Source organism: Hippocampus zosterae, chromosome 15 (assembly GCF_025434085.1).
Source record: "Hippocampus zosterae strain Florida chromosome 15, ASM2543408v3, whole genome shotgun sequence".
NCBI lineage: Eukaryota > Metazoa > Chordata > Actinopteri > Syngnathiformes > Syngnathidae > Hippocampus > Hippocampus zosterae.
In genome coordinates, this window is record NC_067465.1 from 8,906,197 (window position 1) to 8,924,176 (window position 17,980).

At 50.3% G+C, this 17,980-nt stretch overlaps 2 protein-coding genes across 24 annotated transcripts in view; one reads left to right on the plus strand and one right to left on the minus strand.

The window, feature by feature from the left end:
* dlg1b (discs large MAGUK scaffold protein 1b) overlaps positions 1-3,296 on the plus strand; it is a 28,105-nt gene extending 24,809 nt beyond the window's left edge. For 15 of the 21 annotated variants that reach the window (XM_052087894.1, XM_052087905.1, XM_052087892.1 and 12 more), the window contains 7 exons: positions 1,066-1,107; positions 1,392-1,445; positions 1,529-1,630; positions 1,721-1,893; positions 2,122-2,231; positions 2,630-2,721; positions 2,818-3,296. In XM_052087894.1, the coding sequence (XP_051943854.1) occupies positions 1,066-1,107; positions 1,392-1,445; positions 1,529-1,630; positions 1,721-1,893; positions 2,122-2,231; positions 2,630-2,721; positions 2,818-2,924 (680 nt within the window). In that variant the 3' untranslated portion in view covers positions 2,925-3,296. Of the gene's footprint in view, positions 1-227; positions 259-1,065; positions 1,108-1,391; positions 1,446-1,528; positions 1,631-1,720; positions 1,894-2,121; positions 2,232-2,629; positions 2,722-2,817 lie in introns of all 21 variants that reach the window. The other 6 variants (XM_052087893.1, XM_052087896.1, XM_052087907.1 and 3 more) reach the window with 3 other exon arrangements.
* Positions 3,297-3,361: 65 nt separating this feature from the next.
* Positions 3,362-17,501, minus strand: rasal2 (RAS protein activator like 2). 3 transcript variants are annotated; one of them, XM_052087890.1, is made up of 20 exons: positions 17,036-17,500; positions 14,427-14,554; positions 14,222-14,345; positions 12,021-12,115; positions 10,936-11,048; positions 10,416-10,569; positions 10,176-10,274; positions 9,571-9,893; positions 9,246-9,489; positions 8,858-9,002; positions 8,638-8,782; positions 8,234-8,473; positions 7,942-8,143; positions 7,595-7,755; positions 7,143-7,380; positions 6,238-6,564; positions 6,020-6,118; positions 5,747-5,949; positions 3,976-4,063; positions 3,362-3,735 (listed from the first exon to the last, which is right to left on the minus strand). In XM_052087890.1, exons 1-20 carry the CDS (start codon positions 17,145-17,147, stop codon positions 3,586-3,588), a joined length of 3,390 nt encoding a protein of 1,129 aa, XP_051943850.1. In that variant the 5' UTR covers positions 17,148-17,500; the 3' UTR covers positions 3,362-3,585. The 3 variants fall into 3 exon arrangements, with proteins under 3 accessions (XP_051943850.1, XP_051943849.1, XP_051943851.1); XM_052087889.1 differs by having other exon boundaries at positions 8,638-9,002; positions 17,036-17,501; XM_052087891.1 differs by lacking the exons at positions 14,222-14,345; positions 14,427-14,554; positions 17,036-17,500 and adding an exon at positions 12,434-12,575 and having other exon boundaries at positions 8,638-9,002.
* Positions 17,502-17,980: the final 479 nt, after the last annotated feature.

Below are 17,980 nucleotides of genomic sequence, written 5' to 3' on the forward strand. Positions count from 1 at the left end.
TGCTCATCGGTCAGCGACAGGAAGAGAGATCAGCCGGTGACCCGGTTGTCACGGCGACGAGGCCACCCACTTTATTCTGGGTTTTTTTCTCCCCCCCCACCCCCTCTCAATTGGACCCGACCGGCCCAAACGGCGTCATCCTCTCTCGCATCGCGTCTGCTCTCTCGCTCTGTCGCTGCGATGCCGTAACTTCCTGTTTGTGCTTCTTCTTCTCTTGTCGTCTTCAGGACGCCATTGACCTCCTTGCCAAAGGACACAGTGAGTCACGCTCCAACCCCCCCGATCCCTCTCCCAAAGCTGCCTCCTATTTGTGCTCTGGTCTCCACCCACAATTTGGCCCTACCAATGTCAGGAAATGTGAAGGGGGGCCAAAAAAAAAAGCTCCCCGTTTTCTGGCAGGGCAGTGGACTGACTTCCAATAAGACCCCTCCCAAAGTACCGCAACAACAAAGATCAATTATTTGGTTTTTGTTGTCCACTGAAGACATTTGCCTTTCTGATTTGGTCTCATATTCTTTGAATATGAAAGCCAAATGCCTTGAACATGTGACGTGCCAATTGTGCTACCGTTTTAACAAATACAAAAAAAAATATTAGACTCTTAAAATCACACTTGCATTGGTGTCACTTTGTTCAAAACGTTTTAAAAAAACAAAAAAAAGCTTCCTAATTTCGTGAGGCTGCCAACAGGCCAATGTGGAGACGGATTAGATTTGCGTTAATTGAGAAGTGCGGATGAAACCGGTGGCGCTTGGCCTGAATCGGCATCCAACAAGTAGTAGCGTTCACCATCCCCAAGGTTGGCAGCAGACGCCAACCTACAAACCCCGCCCCCTCCTCCTTCCTCACCACCACCAGGAGCCTTCATCGCCGTTGTGAAGATGACGCCGGCGCGGGGCCGTCCTTCAGGCCCCGCCTCCTGCTCATCAAGTCTTTTTTTTTCCCTCCCCAGAAAGCCTTTCCAAACGCAAACTTTTCTGATGCGTGACCTCGTCGCCACGCTCGTGGCCGGATTGATCAGCTGTCGATTTCTTGACTGACCGCTGACCCGCTTTGTCCTTTCAGAGCACGCCACGTCCAACGCCAGCGATAGCGAGAGCAGCTACCGTAAGTGGAATCCCGCAACTTCCCTCTTGCTCTTGTCACAGCATTGACACCATCACATTGACACCGTCACTTCTGAGGACGTCACTCATGGCGTCACAGATGCTACAGCGTCCAAAGCGCGGTTAGCAGCTTGCAAGTGGACAAAAAACAAACCAGCATCCCACATGGACGTGTTTGTTTATGAAAAATCCATGTTGACTTAATTACTAAATTAATTGACCCCCCAAAAATGTTTGAATACGTTTCGTTCAGTTTGATTTGGAATCAACTCGAGCGTTTGTCAGCAGGTGGCCAGGAGGAGTTTGTCCTGTCATACGAAGCCGTCACCCAACAGGAAGGTACGGTGTCGTTGCCTTGGTGTTGGCATCGCACGTATGCACCAACGCCTTTTCCTTACGCCCGCCATCTTTTCCTCATCCAGTGGGCTACGCGCGGCCGGTCATCATCCTGGGACCCATGAAGGACCGCATCAACGACGACCTCATCTCGGAATTTCCGGACAAGTTTGGGTCGTGTGTCCCACGTGAGTTCCCTGCCAAGCCTTTTTGTTTCTCTTTTTTGTTGTTGTTGTTGTTGGCCTTGGGCAACGCCGCTCCCGCTTTTATCTCTCCAGACACCACACGACCCAAACGGGACTACGAGGTGGATGCTCGAGATTATCACTTTGTGGCATCCCGCGAGCAGATGGAAAAGGACATCCAGGAGCACAAATTCATCGAAGCGGGACAGTACAACAACCACCTCTACGGAACCAGCGTCCAGTCGGTGCGAGAGGTCGCAGACAAGGTGGGTGGCTCATCCCGTTTGTGTGCGCAACGTCTTCCATAACGTCTTGCAACCAGCCGATCTCCGCTTTTGCTTACCCAAAGTAAAACTCATCCTCGTCGGAAGCATGTACGCTATGAACTGGACTGGATTTAAGTCACTATTTACGATACGTGACAGCCCTCTGCTGGTGCCAGTCGCACATGGTAACAAGCTAACATCAGCTTGGTGTGCTTGTGTGCGTTCAAGGGGAAGCACTGCATCCTGGATGTGTCGGGCAATGCCATCAAGCGCCTGCAGGCGGCGCTGCTTCATCCCATCGCTGTCTTCATCAAACCCAAGTCCGTCCAGAACATCATGTAAGGCGCGCGCGCGCACACACACACACACGCCGTTATAATAGGTTTGGGTTTTTCATTATATTCATTTTGGATTTCAGTGTGCAATGAAGTAAACCGCAATTCACAAATGACTGTTCAGCCTTGTTTCTTCCGTGTATACATTTCACAGAAAGAAGACTAAAACTAAGGACGTTTTTCCTGTAATTTTAGTCTTATATCCATCAAATGTGCTTTTCGGTGATTTATTTTAACCAAAGTTTTTATTTTGTTTGGAATTTCAGTTTGAGGCAAACAAAGGCATGCTTGTGACACCCAAACCCGCATACTCTCATGTCCACTTACAGTCGCTCTCTCACAGGCGGAAAGAATGACGTAAGCAGACATCCAACTTGTGTGCTTGTGTTTGTCCTCGTCAGGGAGATGAACAAGCGTCTGACGGAGGAACAAAGCAGGAAGACGTTTGAGCGAGCCGCCAAGTTGGAACACGAGTTCACGGAACATTTCACAGGTTGGGGGGAAAAAAACAAAACACTTTTACACGGCTTCAGATTGCTTCTTGAACGCGGCAAGCGTAATAACGGGAGCGTGTATGTATGTGGCACAGCCATCGTGCAGGGCGACACCCTGGAAGAGATCTACGAGCAGAGCAAGCAGATCATCGAGGATCATTCAGGATCGTTGATCTGGGTGCAGTCCAAGGAGAAGCTATGAACACGATGACTGCTTTTGGGAACATCCCCCAAAACCCCACCCACCGCCTTGGAGCTTGAAGGGGCGTGGCCATGCATCAGCCCCACCCTTCCCTCTGCTCACATTAACCCTTTAATGAGCCCAGGTGAGAGGGAGGAGTCATCTTAACCACTTTCACTGACGACACAGCCGGCACTCTTTCTTGTGGTGCGCTCTCGTGCGGCGGCGGCGGCCAGAGACAAGTTGAACTTCCTCAGCTGCCTATTTTCGTATAAACAAAAACTACAAAGTCTATATTGATCGGCATTATTATCACCATAGAAGATTTCAATATGATCACTTCCTGTCTTATTTTTCTTTTTTTAACCAAATAAAAGTGCAAGCAGGAAGCGCCTTCTGTTTGTGTTTCCATGGAGACAAGCAGCACATGTTTCCTTTCTGACACTTTTTTACTTGGAACTTTGCAAACTTTGACCTTTCACACTTCAGTAGCTCAACCGCATGACGTAGAGAAATAAATTAGACATCTGAAACAAGCAGATAAAAACGTCTCCCCTAAAAGAAAAAAAATGAAAGCAGAACGACACCATTCTCATAAAAACCTTAGAAAAGTTACAAAAGGTTTTGTTTCACGTAGTCCAACACAGTCCAGGCTCCACACCCGGCATCCCGTCCTACCCAATCAGCAGCTGCTGTTCTTGAACTCCCCGTTCTCGGTGATGGATAGCTTGGTGGGATTGCACAGGTGGGCCGATCCGTAGCCATCCTTCAACTGCGTCAGTGCCGCCATCAGGCGAGCGTTCGTAGCGTCCAGAGACAGGATGCGCTGCTCCTGAATGGGGGAGGTCAGCGAGTTAGATGCATGCTAAGAACAGCAAACGTGTGAAAGGTAGTTTGGGACACATTAATGCTTTTCTGAGCACTTCTTTTGATTTAGGGTCTCAACTTCCTGTTGACGCTGCCATGTGATTCGAACCCGGCAGAAAGTAGGGAGATGGCCAAGCATAAAAAAAAAAATGCCCCAAATGACATAAGCAAAACAAAAAAAATGACAACTTCCTGTGTGTCGTACCTGAGCATCAATGACTTCCTGTTTTGTTTCAATCACTGCCTGCATCTCAGCATGGTCGCGCTTTAGCTCTTCCTCCACTGCTTGCAGCCTGAGCACACGCACACACACGCATACATAAACACACACACACACGCGGTCTTTTTTTGTTTTGTTTTTTTAAGTGTGCATGAGTGTACAGTCTCCACAAATGTCTAAGTGTGCTTGTGTGAGTGTGCATGAACAAATAAATGTATGTTATGTACCTAACTAAAATGAGGCATTTTCACAAAAGGAAAACCAATGAAAAGCAATAAAGTCCAATCTAAAGTAACTGAATTTAAACAACCAAAGTTCCATAAAAGCAAATTAGAACGATGAAAAATCCAAAACTAATAACCCTGGCATGTGTGTGTGTGTGTGTGTGTGTGTGTGTGGCAGTGTTGTGTCCAAGGACCAGCAACCCGAGGCCAAGGCCAAGGACTTAGAAAATTTTCCGAGGCAAGGCCAAGGCCAAGGACAAGGAAAAAAACCCACCATGTATAGGAAGGCGTTTTTCGACGAAAAAAAACGACCATGAACAGTAAGGCGTTTTTCGCCCCCCCAAAAAAACGACCATGTACAGAGTAAGGCATTTTTAGCCGAAAAAAAAAACATGTATTGTAAGGCGTTTTTAGCCGAAAAATAGGACCACGTATCGTAAGGCGCTTTTAGCCGAAAAAAACGACCATGTATAGAAAGGCATTTTTAGCCCCAAAAAATGACCATGTATAGTTTGGCGTTTTTAGCCAAAAAAAAGACCATGTACTGTATAGTAAGACGATTTTGTCCGAAAAAAAAAGACCATGTATCATAAGCCGTTTTTAGCCTAAAAAAACAACGATGTATATAGTAAGGCGTTTTTAGCCGAAAAAAAAACCGGTGCAAATGGTTTTCTTGATTGGCTGTCAGGCGGGTCAGGGTGCCCCCTCCCCTCTACCGATGGCAGCCGGGGGAGGCTCCAGCAACCCCCCGACCCTTGTGAGATCAAGGGGATGAGAAAATGGATGGGAGGGTGGACGGACAACACCCAGGCCAGCAACAAGAGAACGTGTAAGCTCGACAGGCCGGAGCTGGATTTGAACCCTGAACCTCTGCGCTCACACTCCAATGCACTAATCAGTGGGCCACGGAACCAGCCCATCATTACACTCAAATGTATGAATGAAAGCATAAAACACTTTTTTTTTTTAATTAAAAAAAAATAAAAGTTCAACAACACATTAAAAGTCATGATACTCTTAATTCTGTCTGTGTTGTCATGTCTTGTGTGTTCTTGTGTCTCATACAATAAAGCATTCAGAAACATTACTGGAATCGAGCAAAAGGACTCCAAATCCCAACGGCCAAACTCGGAAGTGAACTGCAGACATTATTGACTCCAGCTGTGACGCAAATTACTTGGTTCAAACAAACATTCTAGTGCGACCGCACAAACGTGACGACTGTGCAAAAATAACTAAATAAAAGACACCACTCTTACAGAAAGGCTTTACACGCTATTTCAACTGCCGATCGCGAACGCAACAAACCGAGATTAAAACTAACTTTGATGCCGCTCTTCATACGTTGCGCTAACTGTTACCTGACAGTGGCAGACCCGCCCCTCTTAGAGCGCCAGAGTTAAACCATCAATATGGGTTTCCTTGGATGGAATTTATTAGATTCGTTCGTAATTTTTGTGGTCCGTATACAAGTGTTTCGAGGTTCTAAGGAACACATCTCTGGTGTGTACGAGACGGCAAAGGCGCACCACCTGCAGAGGACGTTATCAATCTGCCGCTGTTTGTCACGGCACTCTCGCCGGCGCCGATCCTCACTGGCATCCAGCCGCGTCTGGTAGTGGGCACGCATGCTGCCGATGGCGACCTCCTGCGCCGCCAGCCGCCGTCGGTACTCGTCCAGGCGACGCCAGGACGCGCACAGTAGCTCCTTCAGACGAAGAGCCTCCCGCTTGTACTGCGGCAGCACAAAACGCCACAAAAAGTCAGAGGCGCACGCAAGGTCACGGGAAACGGCGGGCGGTTACCTCGTCCGAAGAGCCTCCCTCGCCGCCGTCTTCCTGCTGGTAGCGCCCATTGCTCAGCACCCAAGCTGCCGTACGCTCCACGGGCGTCATGGAACGCGCCTGCAAACGCTCGACAACTTCAACACTTTGAACAGGAAGTGAGCTTACATGCGCGTGCGTGAGAGCGGCAGAGATGGACAGGTAGACAAAGAAACCGTGTGCGCGTGTGTCTGCCTCACCTTCTGCTCCGCGGCTCCCCCGGATGACAGCGGCGCCCCATCGGGTGAGTGGCGGCCGTCGGTGGGCGCGGCCTCCGTGTCGGGTCCCGCGCGACTCTGCCGCTGCTCCGCCTTGACAACGTGGGCGGTCACAACGGCGATGTCGGGCCCCTCGCCGCTGCCCGTCTCGTCCAAGGTTATGCGTCCCGGCTGGCTCCCGTGAGAGCTGCCGGTGCTGGAGTCCTGTGGCGAGTGGGCGGCGCCATGTAGCTGGTAGGCGGGGTTGTGGAAGGAGAGCGGCTGCAGGCTGCTTTGCTGTTTGAAGGGTGGAGCTAGCGGGCGGCGTACCTGAGGTGCAAAATATCACACGAGCAAAACCATGATGATGTTCACAAAGTGAACCCAATGGGTTATGAAGGAATGCCCACCCTTCAAAATAAAACACCGGGCCCGGCGCACCCACGGTCCGATCTCGGGTGCTGCAGACCCCCTGGACCACCACCGTCGGCCACCGCGCTGCCGTGGACCCTGGCAACGGGGTCGAAGTGCGGGGGCGGGGTTGCAACCCGTCCCCCTCCCTCATGCTACATAGCCCCCAGGATGGTGATTCTCCCCCCCGCTGCCCCCTCAACCCGTTTCCCCCTTCTCCCGATCACAAAGTGAAAACAGGAACCACAAGTTCAGTCCTGGGAGAAAAACTTTTGACACGCCTTTTGAACGTGTACCAGGCCTTCGCCGAATCCACACCAAAGTTACACAATCGGGCCAAGTTAATGACACTTGGCCCAATTGCGTAACTGAGCAAAGACAAGATTCCGTCATGAGCTTCCTCATAGTTTTGATTGTCCATACTTTTGTAAGAATGAGAAAGTTCAAATGGTTTAGCCATCTTGTTCCGTCATGCGTTTCTCCACGTCATGACATACCTGCGGGGCGCTCTGGGGCTGCTCATCTGCGGGCGGTGCTCCGGCCAGTCTAATCGACGCCCTTGAACTCGCCCGGGCGCAAAGTGGACTCTGGGTGGCCGGGTCCTGCAGGTCCACCAGAGAGATGCTGTGTCCGCACATCAAAGCGGTTGCTTCGCTGGCAAATTGGCCGCCCTCGCAGAAAAGTCCCTGCCGTGGCAGGATGGGTGAGCCCGGCGCCGTCACCGCCTCACCAACGCTGAAACAAAAGTGTATACGTCGAGTCAAAGCCCCGCTTGAGAGGTTCGACCAAAGCAGGTGGCACAAACTTGTGGCAGGACGCTGAACACGACGGAAGCCATTTTGGAATGAGGCCAAAGAGCAAAAAGGTCAAGTGACCCGAGTACTTTCCATTGAAAAATGTGCGGATGAAGGAGCCGAGCGGTCATCTCACTCAACGATTATCCGATTACCTGTCAGAGGCATCACGGAAGATTGCGTGCAAGTCGGACAAGAGGCTGGCGCTGATGTTGTGGGCGGAGCCACGGGGCGGCTGGTGGTGGTCGGGCGTGGCCAAACGGCAGGAAAGATCTCCCAGGATCCTCGGCAGCGGGCCCAACTTGACGACGGTGGCCTGCGGGAAGGAATTTTCACCTTTGAGACTTCGGTCTGGGGCATGCGCGAGCGACACGACGGTAAAGGATGCGGGGATAAACCGTGGCGTCGAGGTGAAGTGAAGGAAAAAGGGATGGGGACGGGCGGGCGAGGGGCAACGTCGGGTAATGTGCCCAGTGGGCGGAGTCATCCCACACACGCACACCTGGTCGAGCTGCGCGACGACGTCGGCCAGCATCCCGTGCAGCGAGGCCATCTCTCGGCCCAGGTCCACGTATCCGTCGAATCCCGCCGCGCCGGTCGCGCTATCCCGATTGGAGATTTCTGACAGGAAACGCGTCATCCCCGCCCACTCGCGCTCCAGGAAGTCATTCATGAAGGCCATGTAGTCCTCCTTGTTGCCGAACCTGCGGCCACATCCCCAAGCGTTACCGCGGAAACCAAAGCACACGCGCCCCTCTTGCGGAAAGCCAGACGACGTCTGAGCGAGCGCCTACTTGGCGAAATTGGCGAGGTTCTGGATGACTTTGGTGATGAGCGTGAGCGTTCGGGACGTGCGCTCGTCGGGATATTCCTGGGTGAGCTGGAAGAGCGACGGCGACATGATGGCGGGACACAGGAAGCGCAGGAAGAGCGAGGCGCCGATCAGACGTTGGCTGATGTCGGCCGGACAGCCGGCCGCCGCGCAGCGCCGCTTCCACGATGCAAACACGTCCTTCAACTCGCGAGGGAACACGCTGGGCGTGCGCCCCGTCGCCACGTCGCGCAGGAAGTGGCCGATGGGAAGCACAAGTCAAAAGGGCGTGTCAAGTTAGATTCAACGCAGCATGCACACCAGGAAGTGTGGCTGGAAGTCAGGAAGTGACACGCAAAGTCAAGGCGGAAGTTGCGGCTGCGCTACCGGTAGGAGTTGATGATCTTGCAGAAGGCCAACTCGCAGCACATCTTCAAGTTGCTCTGATGTTCCGACAGCTCGCCGGCAGCGCAGCGCGCGGGATCCACCTCGCAGTCCTCGTCCGATTCGTACAGCGCTTTGACAAACTCGCCTGCGCGGTGCGCGTCGGCGTCGTTAGCGTTGCCTCGTTGGCACGGGTGCCGCGCGAGTGTGCGTGCGCACGTACCGAGCGCGTGATGCAGGTACGTCTGTCCGACAAGTCTGAGGTACTCTTCCATGGCCTTGGTGGCCAGCGTGTTCTCCCTGAAGACGAGGACGTCGCGCCGGCCGCAGCGCTCCACCTCCGACATCACCGCCTCGCTGAGGAACTCCTGCGGCGCAACGAGATGCCGAAAACAAAACGGAGGCGCGACTCAAAACGAGGCGGAGGTCGATTTTTCAGGCCGTTGATTTTTTTTTTTCAAAATCTCATCACATGACCAAAACCAAGAGAAGCGGAACAGCCGCGATTGGCTGTTCCCCGAGCGACCGTGATGTCATTTTCAGTCGACAGCAAGAGGCAAAACGGGCGCCGCCGCCCCCCCCCTCGTGGCTTTAAACAAGCCCGCTCTCACCTTGGCCGTGCCGGTGGCGTGCAGGATGCGCACGAGCGCGGCGGCCACGTCCTCCTTGTCCTTGACGCCAACGGCGGGCTCGAGGGCGGCGCACAGCGTAGCGTACGACGTGGTGACGTACTCGGCGAACTCCTTGTAGTCCTCCATGGGCAGCACGCCGATGCTCTGGAAACGCAAGTTGAGGCGCAGCGACGGGCCGCCGCCCCCTCTGGCCTTGGCGGCCGCCGGCGTGCTCATCGGGTACCTGCCGACCGTTCGAGGTACGATTCGGTCATCGGCGACAAGCTAACGTTAGCCAAACCGACGCGCGTAGCGGCGTCCGTACCATTTCTCCACAAAATGTCGTCCCGTGACAGCGGCCGCGGGGATGTTGACGAGTCCCACGTAGTTGTTCTTGTCCTGCTTCTTTTTCTTCTTCTTCTGCTCGGCGTCTCGGTAGACGTGCACGGTGAGGCTGCGTACGGCGGGCAGGTCGGCCAACAGGAAGCGCTCGCCCCAGAAGGGGCCGGGACGGCAAGCCTTGCTGGTGGTGCGCGCGTACAGCACGTCGTCCAGGCACAGCTCGCAGAAGTACTTCTTCTTGGGGGGCAGGTCCTTGGCCTCGATGATCCACAGCCTGAGAAGATGCTCCGTCCTGCGGCGGTTGTCCTGAAAAAGGTTCAAGCGCCGCATCGCCATCAGAAACTTTCCCGCCTGGTTGGCGTTCGGCCGCGTCCCAGAGACTTTCCCAATGAGTGGATGCAAAGGACACTCGGCGTCATTTTCATCCGTCAACGTCCCGATGACAAGAAAAACCTCAGGCGCTCGGGTCCAAAGGATTCTGCCCAACGGCGTTTCAAGACATTTGCGGAATTTGAACTTCGGGTGAAATCAAACACGCCCGCTTGTTGGCTAACGGCTCGCGGCGTCTGGGAAAGGGGCCCATCCCACCTTGTTGGGCTGCATGCTCCTCCTCAGGTTCTCCATCCACTTGTCTCGCTCCGACGCCGACGAGCAGCTGAAGCACTTGGCGCCGCCCGAGTAGGTCACCTGACAGGAAGTGGAGAGATAAGGGGGCGTGACCACGAGCGATATCTTGTGATGGACAACGCCAGCCCCTTACACCGTCTCGCACTTCCTTCCAGTCCACGTATCGATGAATTTCAAACCCTCTGTGCTCGGGCGGCTCACCTCAAAGCAAAAGTCCTGACCCACAATGCTGCTGTGCAGAGGTCTGACCGAGACCCCCTCGTCCACGTTGAGGTCCAGTGCCTCCAGAGCTCCGCCGGGATTCATCAGAGACTCGCATGACGTCCATTCCTTGGGCTGAGAAAGTCCACAAGACCTGCGACAGGCAAGCATAGGAAGCACGACAGAGTCTGAAATGATGCCATTTCATTATAGAGGATTATAGACTACCTTTGGCACAATGGCGATCTAATTTTAAAGAAATATGACTTCTTTTGGTGGCTATTTTTCAAACCAGGAAGTAAGACGCGCCTGGCTTACGAAATCCCTCGGCTCAACTGTACTCGAACACCTTCGTCAAGAGACTCGAGGTGCGTTCAGTGACCGCTCACAAGTTAGGACATTTCAAGACGACGTGACAAGAACTCATTCAACGCACCGAACAGCATTGACGAGAACAGGCACGCATGCACAGGAAGCCCTGTCAGACCTCCAAAATAAAAGCGATCAAGGGGAAGAGGACCTGTCTGTGTCAGCGGGTCTCATAACAGGAAGTCTCATGCTGCTGTTCCGCTCCACTTTGCTTGGACTTTTTGTCCATTTGATGGGACCTTTCAGACGCTTGCTCAAGAAGCCCTGAAACACACACACACACACACACACACACACAATAGTTAAGAAAATTGCATATGGTAACATTGTGCGTCTCCATGGCAACACATGACTTTTGAGTTGTTACGAGACTGGTCAGTCAAGTCAGCATCAAGGGTGAAAGTGTAATCTGATTACTTTCCGGTCGTGTGAGCGTATCGCGTGGCTCCGCCCATCACGCTACCCGAGACAATTAAAGCTCTTCACCGGTGCGGCGGTGGCAGGCGGCCTCCTTTCCTGCGTTATTAATATCCTCAAAGGCACCACGGAGTCGACGCGCAAGCGCTCACGCGTTGTCTTCGTGACGATGACATACTCGCATCAGGGCTGACAAATTTTCTGTTCAAGTCTACTTTGACAGTACTCTCACTACTTTGTCATGATTCATGTTGCTTTGACATCTTCAGATGATGCTGCAGTACATTGATTATTATCGCATTCTGTATTTGGCATACTGTACAAAGTACTGCGATTACTAGGAAATCACTAATTATTTGAACTCATTCACTCCCAAAGACGTTTTTAAACGTCTATTCAGACTTGGTCTCAAATCGGCTGGTACTGAATAATACCACTGTGGTTACTTTGACATGACACTGCTCATACAATTACTACTTTGATGACTGTGACGGTACTCTTATTATGTTGTCACTTTTTAGATCAAGTCATTGTACTTTGATTACTTCAGCAAATATGGAACACTTGGACCTACTTTGATTTTATTATGAAAAGACTTTGAAACTACTCTGATTATTGCAATGAGAGCAATCGGATTACTGTCGCATGACTGACAAGCACAAGTCTAATGACTCGCAGATTCCGATTACCTTGAGAGTACAGCGATTAATCTAGCAGTGCCCCGATTCTTTAGCCAGTACTCTGATGACCTCAAGAGTGAGTAATCAGATTACTGCGCGGGGGTAAAGCAGGAAGTGTTGGGTTTCCACCGAGACTCACCGGCACTCTGAAAGGCGACGAGTAGGGTGGGTCCACGGCGACGCTCTTCTCCAAGTTTGACGGGCCAGGGATGCTCCGCCTCCTGGGGGGCGATGCTTTTGCAAAGTAAAAGGTCATCATTATTATTATTATTCGTTCAGATGCATCATCATCATCATTTTCACATGCATGTGTTTGGCTGGTGTGAAAAACAAAAAACAAAAGTTCCTGAATATCCGGACGCGTTCAAAGCAGCGAGGAACAATTTGAGCTTTGAAAAAGCTCGTCCTTGGTCGTTGATCCTCGCCCTAAATTTAGAAGCCCACTTCCTGTCTGATGTTACGACGACGTCACGGCGTCGCTCCATCGGCACGTACGCCGCGCTGCTATTTAACGGCCCAAGCAAAGTTCAACACGCCTTGGGGCATCGTTACCTCCGCCGCAGTTGTTGCCCATCGTCGGAGGTGAGAGGCCGCTCCCCCCGCCCGTTGCCTGTCAGCCAATGAGCCGGAGGCGTTTGCGTGCGTCTTGCTGCTGTCACGCCTGGCGTCCCGCTGGCTTCTCGGCCCTCCTCGCCGCATCCCTCCTCCTCATCGTCCTAACTCTCGCTCACTCCCTCGGCGCATTATTCAATCAATGCTCGCTCACCCTCCCTCCCTCCCTCCCTTCCCTCACTTCCTGGCTTCTCATCCAGGACAAGCGCGCGCACTCTGCTTGATTCCGTAATCGCTAAAGAGCATCTTGGGATACGGCTGACACCTTCAAGTTTTTGTCAAAAGACAAAAAAGTGATGTCATAGCCTAATTTAGCAGGAGCATCGGCGTCCTTTGGCTGGCGCACTCCTAGCTGCCGAAAAGTCCCATGAGAATTCTGCATCATGCCGCATTCACTTCCCAGAGCGTCACGATAAACAGCAATCAGACCCCAACCAGTCAAGAGCACAACAAGGAAAAAAAAAAGACTCTCGAGTGCTCATGGAGAGTAAATAGTCCCAAAAAAGGGAACAAAATTCCATATCAAAGAATTTAAAGAGTACAAATGGATTAGGCAGGATAACTATTGCAAAGCGGAATAGCGTAAAGAGTACAAACAGAATGTAAAGTGAGTAAAATAAGCAGAGTATAAAGAGAGAATAACTGGTGCCCCCCCCCAAAAAAAGAAAGTCTCGCGATCAAAGAAATAAAAGAATACAAAGATTCAAAAGAGTAAAGGAGTAAAAATACATCAAAGAGTTTCTTTTCCGGAAAGCCACCTTCATTGCGTCATCTTCAACATGTCACATTGCTTAATCATTTGTCAAAATAACAAACACACACACACACACACACACACACACACTGACCGATTTATGCCAAAAAAATAAAAAATAAAAAAATCAAACGGAAATGGAGCAAATGGTGACATGGGAAGTTGTGTCCGAACGCTGGAAAAATGTCGCATCTCGGCATGTACTCTAGACATGCCGAGTTCGGGACAAAAGCCGAGTTTTGGATAGCAGCTGCAGTGTGAGGCACAATATGCAAATGATTTTGTCATGTTCATGTGCGTCTTCCAAACTTCTTACAAGCGCAAACAAAAAAGTCGGTTTTCTTCCGGCATACCCTCAATCTAAACTGGTCAAAACCAGTTTTATGGGACGAGGGAGGTTGGTGGTGACCACTTCGATTACCATATAAATAGATGGACCTCCCTTGATGCATTGTGTGTGTGTTGAGTGGGGGTAGGGCGGGTCATTTTGGGGGGGTTGAGCTGAGGGGTCGTCTGGGAGCGGGGGGCACGGTGGGGGTGAGGGGCGCCCCCTGCAGTTCAGGGTGGGCTGCCCCCAGTGACCTTTAGGGCCTTTCAGACTGCAAGAAAGGCCCTAAATTGCCGGCAGGAACCAATTGCCGGAACGTTCCAATGTACCCCGATAGTTTGTGTAGTCCCTTTCATGTGGCGGTCCGCTCCAAATTAACGAAACTGAGTTTCTCAGCCGATGATGTGGCAGCTAGGTCGGAGAAAGTTCCTGACGCAAAGCGTAGCTTGGACCCAGAGCTCAATGGGGAAAGGTAAGCAGCTGTTAGCACACATTAGCATTAGCGCACCCAAAAACGAGCCAATTGCACCCTCGCAAAAAATAAATTCTTCATCCTTGGGGTATTTTGACAAAAGCATGCCACGGACATGTTTTTCAATAAAGTATTTCAAATGGCAACCAGATGACAAAATGGGCTGATTTTTACCTAAGATGGTGGCCCTCTCCGTTGGACAGTCCGGCAAATGTCCATCCGAGGGGACGCTGACGGCCCTGCGGAGGTTGCGTGCGTTGGCGCCGTCTGCCGATTTCTCCGGGACCTCGAACGTGTTCTGGTTGGGGGTCAAGGGTAAATGCCAAGTGGGTCACAGTGAACACTGAGGTCAAGACGTGATGTCATCACCGTGCAGCACCTGCTCGTCCTGGCTGAGCAGTAGCAACTGGCTGTCCGTCAACACGCACAATTTCTTCTCCCACGTGCCCGTGTCCAAATACGAACTCTGACCACATGACAGGCGGTGGGCGGCCGGGCCGGTTACCTCTGGAACAAACGTCACCATATCATCATCAGCACGTCATACGTAAACATACGTCACATAACACGTCCTCGGGCAGTCATTTTGGCAATTAATTACATGGAAAAACAAAATCATCATCATTTCCACGCCTTCATTCTGAAACAGGACGTTTTTTCATATTGACAATACATAAACATAAATTTATGATGATTCCGTTGCTGATTTGGTCCACCACGTCAGAAAACAGGTACGAACATTGATTTTAATTTCCCGTTGAGAAGCAGAAATTCAGAGCATTTGGACCATTTTGAATTAAAAAAAAACTTTTTGAACCAAACATCAAATATTAAAAATCTTGTCAATTCATAAACCTGGAGGTTTTTTTGGAGGCCACGCCCAACGTGATCATGTCACACGAACGTGTGTGTTCAAGTGGACACGGAGTCACCGGAGAAACTTGAGTCAGGCCCAAAATCGCTGGGAATGTTGGACACCTGTTCGCTCAGACACACACACACAAAGGCGCACAACACACCCGCGCACACGATATTCAGCCGTGTGTTTGTGCGAGTGTAACGCGCTTGCGGGTGTGCTTTTCATGCGCATTGTGCCAGTAAACGCTAATTAAAGTTGTTGTGTGATTTGACATGAGCGAAACTTCCCTGCTTTTTTTCCAGGATACACAAAGGAAAACTCAAGGACTAACACACGCGCACGCACACGCGTGGGGAAAACAGAAGCCGCTTTGTATGACAACTTGCGGCAGGCAGGTCACGTCACCACGGCAACCAGTAAACACGGCAAACGCCCACCAATCACCGAGCACCAACATCACGTCACATCTTTATCGAGATGAACGCCCCCACACCCACACACACAAACATACACACTCACAAGCTTTGAAGCTTTTGCTCACAAGAGACGAAAGCTAGAGATTAAAGTTCAAACAAACAATCTATTAATCGACAATTTATCATCAATAAAATGACTGATCAACTATTTGGACTTACTTATTATTGACCATGTTTAATGTAAAAGATCAGACTGTCAACAGTAAATCTCCAATTTCTCAAGCCTTCAAAAGACCGATAATATTTGTGGGGTTTTTTTTTCAAACATACTTTTATTTTGAAAATCACATCGATTCATATTTTTGCAAAATTTTCAGACAGATTTGGGGGTTATTTGCACCTGAGCAGGTAATTAACTTATTCACTCCCAAATACGTTTTTAAACGTCTTTTCAGACTTGGTCTAGAATCGGCTGGTACTGAATGAGTTAAAGTAATCCCTTCAAATAAAGGAATTGAAAAAAAAATATTTGCAAAGAACTCAAAACACAAATAAATTTTCATCGGATTGTTTGCCCAGTCGATAAATATTAAAGTTGTATGTTCCAACAATCACTCGTGGAGCATTCCGAGGAAATCACAATGTCCATACGCTATTTTTGGAACAGTTCCGATGTGCTCCTAAGGGCCTCCAGAGGGCAAAATGGCCACCTCAGCATAGGGCACCAAGGCCGGCTTTTTTTGGGACATCCTGTTTGGGAAGCAGTTAAGGGACTCTCCACTTCCTGCCGTTGTCAGATTCCATTGTGTGGACGAGTGAGGAAGCTGACACACGCTCACGCAAAGTGACTCACTCGCATAGGGTGTTGGAGAGTGCGGTTTTGGGGGTTCGGACTCCGTAAGACCGTCTGTCATTTGCCTATGTGCGCCCTCAGACTGACTGGAGACCAGTCCGGGGACTTGGTGGACTCCATCTTAAGGGCGTGTTGTTATTGTGGAAATAGAAAAAGGCAACATGACATCAGAGGGCTCTTGAAGGGGCCGTGCACATGATGCATGGACTTGCATATGACTCATGACTCACAACGCCGTAGCGAGAAGTGAAACCGACGACGGCCATCTTGGATTGCCACTGGCACTTGAGCAAGGCATCATATTGACACAGATATACATTGGGTATATCTGTTGAAATATAAGAAAGCTAGGTTATTCATAGTGAATTATGAATTTGTTCTGGTCTTGTTTACACACTTAACTCAACTGTATTCATAGAGCACTTTAAAACAAATTAGTTGTGGTGCAAATTGACCAACGCCTTTTCTTACTTTGGAAACGTGTTCTTTTTTGTATTATTAAATATGACCTAATTAAAGTTAATCAACTTTAACATTATTTGAGCAAAATTTTATATTCATAGATCCAAATGCTTTTTTTTGTACATGTAAGCGAATATTTTCTACATGATCTATCTATAGGAAACAAAAAGCTGTGAAAACGTATAATTACGGCAAACCTTATAGTTGTTTCAGTGTATCTTTGCATTTCATCTTCATTCAATTAAATTCAAAAATTTCCTTTATTTGGCTTTTATATTCTTTGTGAGCTCTTCGGTGTGTTTTGTGAACAAGTTGACGTTGGATACGACTTTTACATTTAAATGTTCGACATTTGTTGTAGACTTTTGTAGTTTATAGGTGTCGTAAATTGTCTTTACCGTGAACGCGCATCCAACCCTGTTGCTGGCAGACGCCGTCCGCTAGGAGGCGCTGCGCCGGGCCAACGCCACCGGCCAGCGAGTCGGCGTCGTCCGCGTCCCGCCGGTCCATGGTGGCCGCAGTCGTCGACAAGTTCCAACCGAACCAGAACGACGACAACTTTTCCACTTTGTAGCGTTTGCCTTCGAAAATCGTTCGACACTCGATTCGCTTTTAACTTGGCTTCCCGTTAGCCGTCCGGACGAGTCCGCCTCATGCTTCCGCTCCTCACTCGTTCGCTCTGGGGGCGCGTCGAAGGAACGCAACACCGAGAACAAATCCAGAAGCGTCCGTTCCCGTCCGGCTGCGTCCCTGTCCGTCCTGCTGTCGTCGTGGCTGGGAGAAAGTTTGGAAGTCGCTCTGCGTAATCCACCGGCAAGACGAACAAGAAGACTCCGGGAAAGTCAGCAACCTTGCACGCCCACGACAAAGACCCTTGTGCGCGCGCACGAGAGCGCGCCTGAGCTTTTGGCCTGTGTCCTTCCTTGAACTGGATTCTTATGAACCTGACACCCCAACTCAAATGACACCAAGGAAAATAGTGATTTCATCCAAAACCCCACTCAACTTGTCTTATAGAGCACTTTAAAAACAACGATAGTTGTAAATGGAGTCAAAATCATACATCTAAAAGTAAACACCATAAAACACTTGAAGAATGCAGAGTTGAAAGCCAAATAATAAAAATGTGTTTTAAGATGACTTTTATAGATGGACAGAGAGGGGGCTTGGGAGGTCATTCCAAAAAGAGGAAAACGCTCAATCCCCTCTAAGCCTCAGCGTTGTCCCTGGTACCTTCAGTAGTGTCTGCTCTGATGACCCGAGGCAACAGGCAACCGTGGAAAAGCTCAGGGGGCTATGGTGCCGCCCGACCATTTCAAGATTTTAAAACTAAAAGAATCTTA

Bases quoted from the DNA above. Each gene is read 5' to 3' on its own strand.
- rasal2 (XM_052087889.1), bottom strand. From the start codon at position 17,147: ATGGACCGGCGGGACGCGGACGACGCCGACTCGCTGGCCGGTGGCGTT. The intron at 11,049-12,020 runs GTGAGTCTCGGT...TGTGTGTTTCAG, and splicing joins CGTCGCCTTTCAGAGTGCCG to GGCTTCTTGAGCAAGCGTCT. The intron at 9,894-10,175 runs GTGGGATGGGCC...AACCTTTTTCAG, and splicing joins GGAGCATGCAGCCCAACAAG to GACAACCGCCGCAGGACGGA.